This window comes from Cystoisospora suis (genome assembly GCF_002600585.1).
Source record: "Cystoisospora suis strain Wien I chromosome Unknown contig_5213, whole genome shotgun sequence".
Classification (NCBI taxonomy): domain Eukaryota; phylum Apicomplexa; class Conoidasida; order Eucoccidiorida; family Sarcocystidae; genus Cystoisospora; species Cystoisospora suis.
In genome coordinates, this window is record NW_027158004.1 from 26,772 (window position 1) to 26,989 (window position 218).

Genomic DNA, 218 nt, shown 5'->3' on the forward strand with positions numbered 1-218 from the left:
TCTTTCATGCCTTATCTCTCGGCTAGTATGATCATCTTCATAGATATCTCTTCTTTTTCTTCTCTCATCGAACCACCGCCGAAGTTTGTTACGTACAAGACGGCGAACGAAGGTGAACGGAGGCCAGCCTTGCCAGTCAGGTATCGTCGATCTGAATGAATGCCCTATAGCTGGGTGCACCCATAATGGTTTGGACGCTTCTTCTGAGTGTTCTATCC

General features: G+C 47.2%; 1 protein-coding gene across 1 annotated transcript; it reads right to left on the reverse strand.

Annotated features, from left to right (window-relative positions):
• Positions 1 to 5: 5 nt before the first annotated feature.
• CSUI_008990 (wd g-beta repeat-containing protein) lies at positions 6 to 214 on the reverse strand (the record flags this gene model as incomplete). Its single annotated transcript, XM_068069109.1, has 1 exon — positions 6 to 214. A coding segment is annotated over one exon (207 nt), but the record flags the coding sequence as incomplete, so codon positions are not given.
• Between the last annotated feature and the right edge of the window lie 4 nt (positions 215 to 218).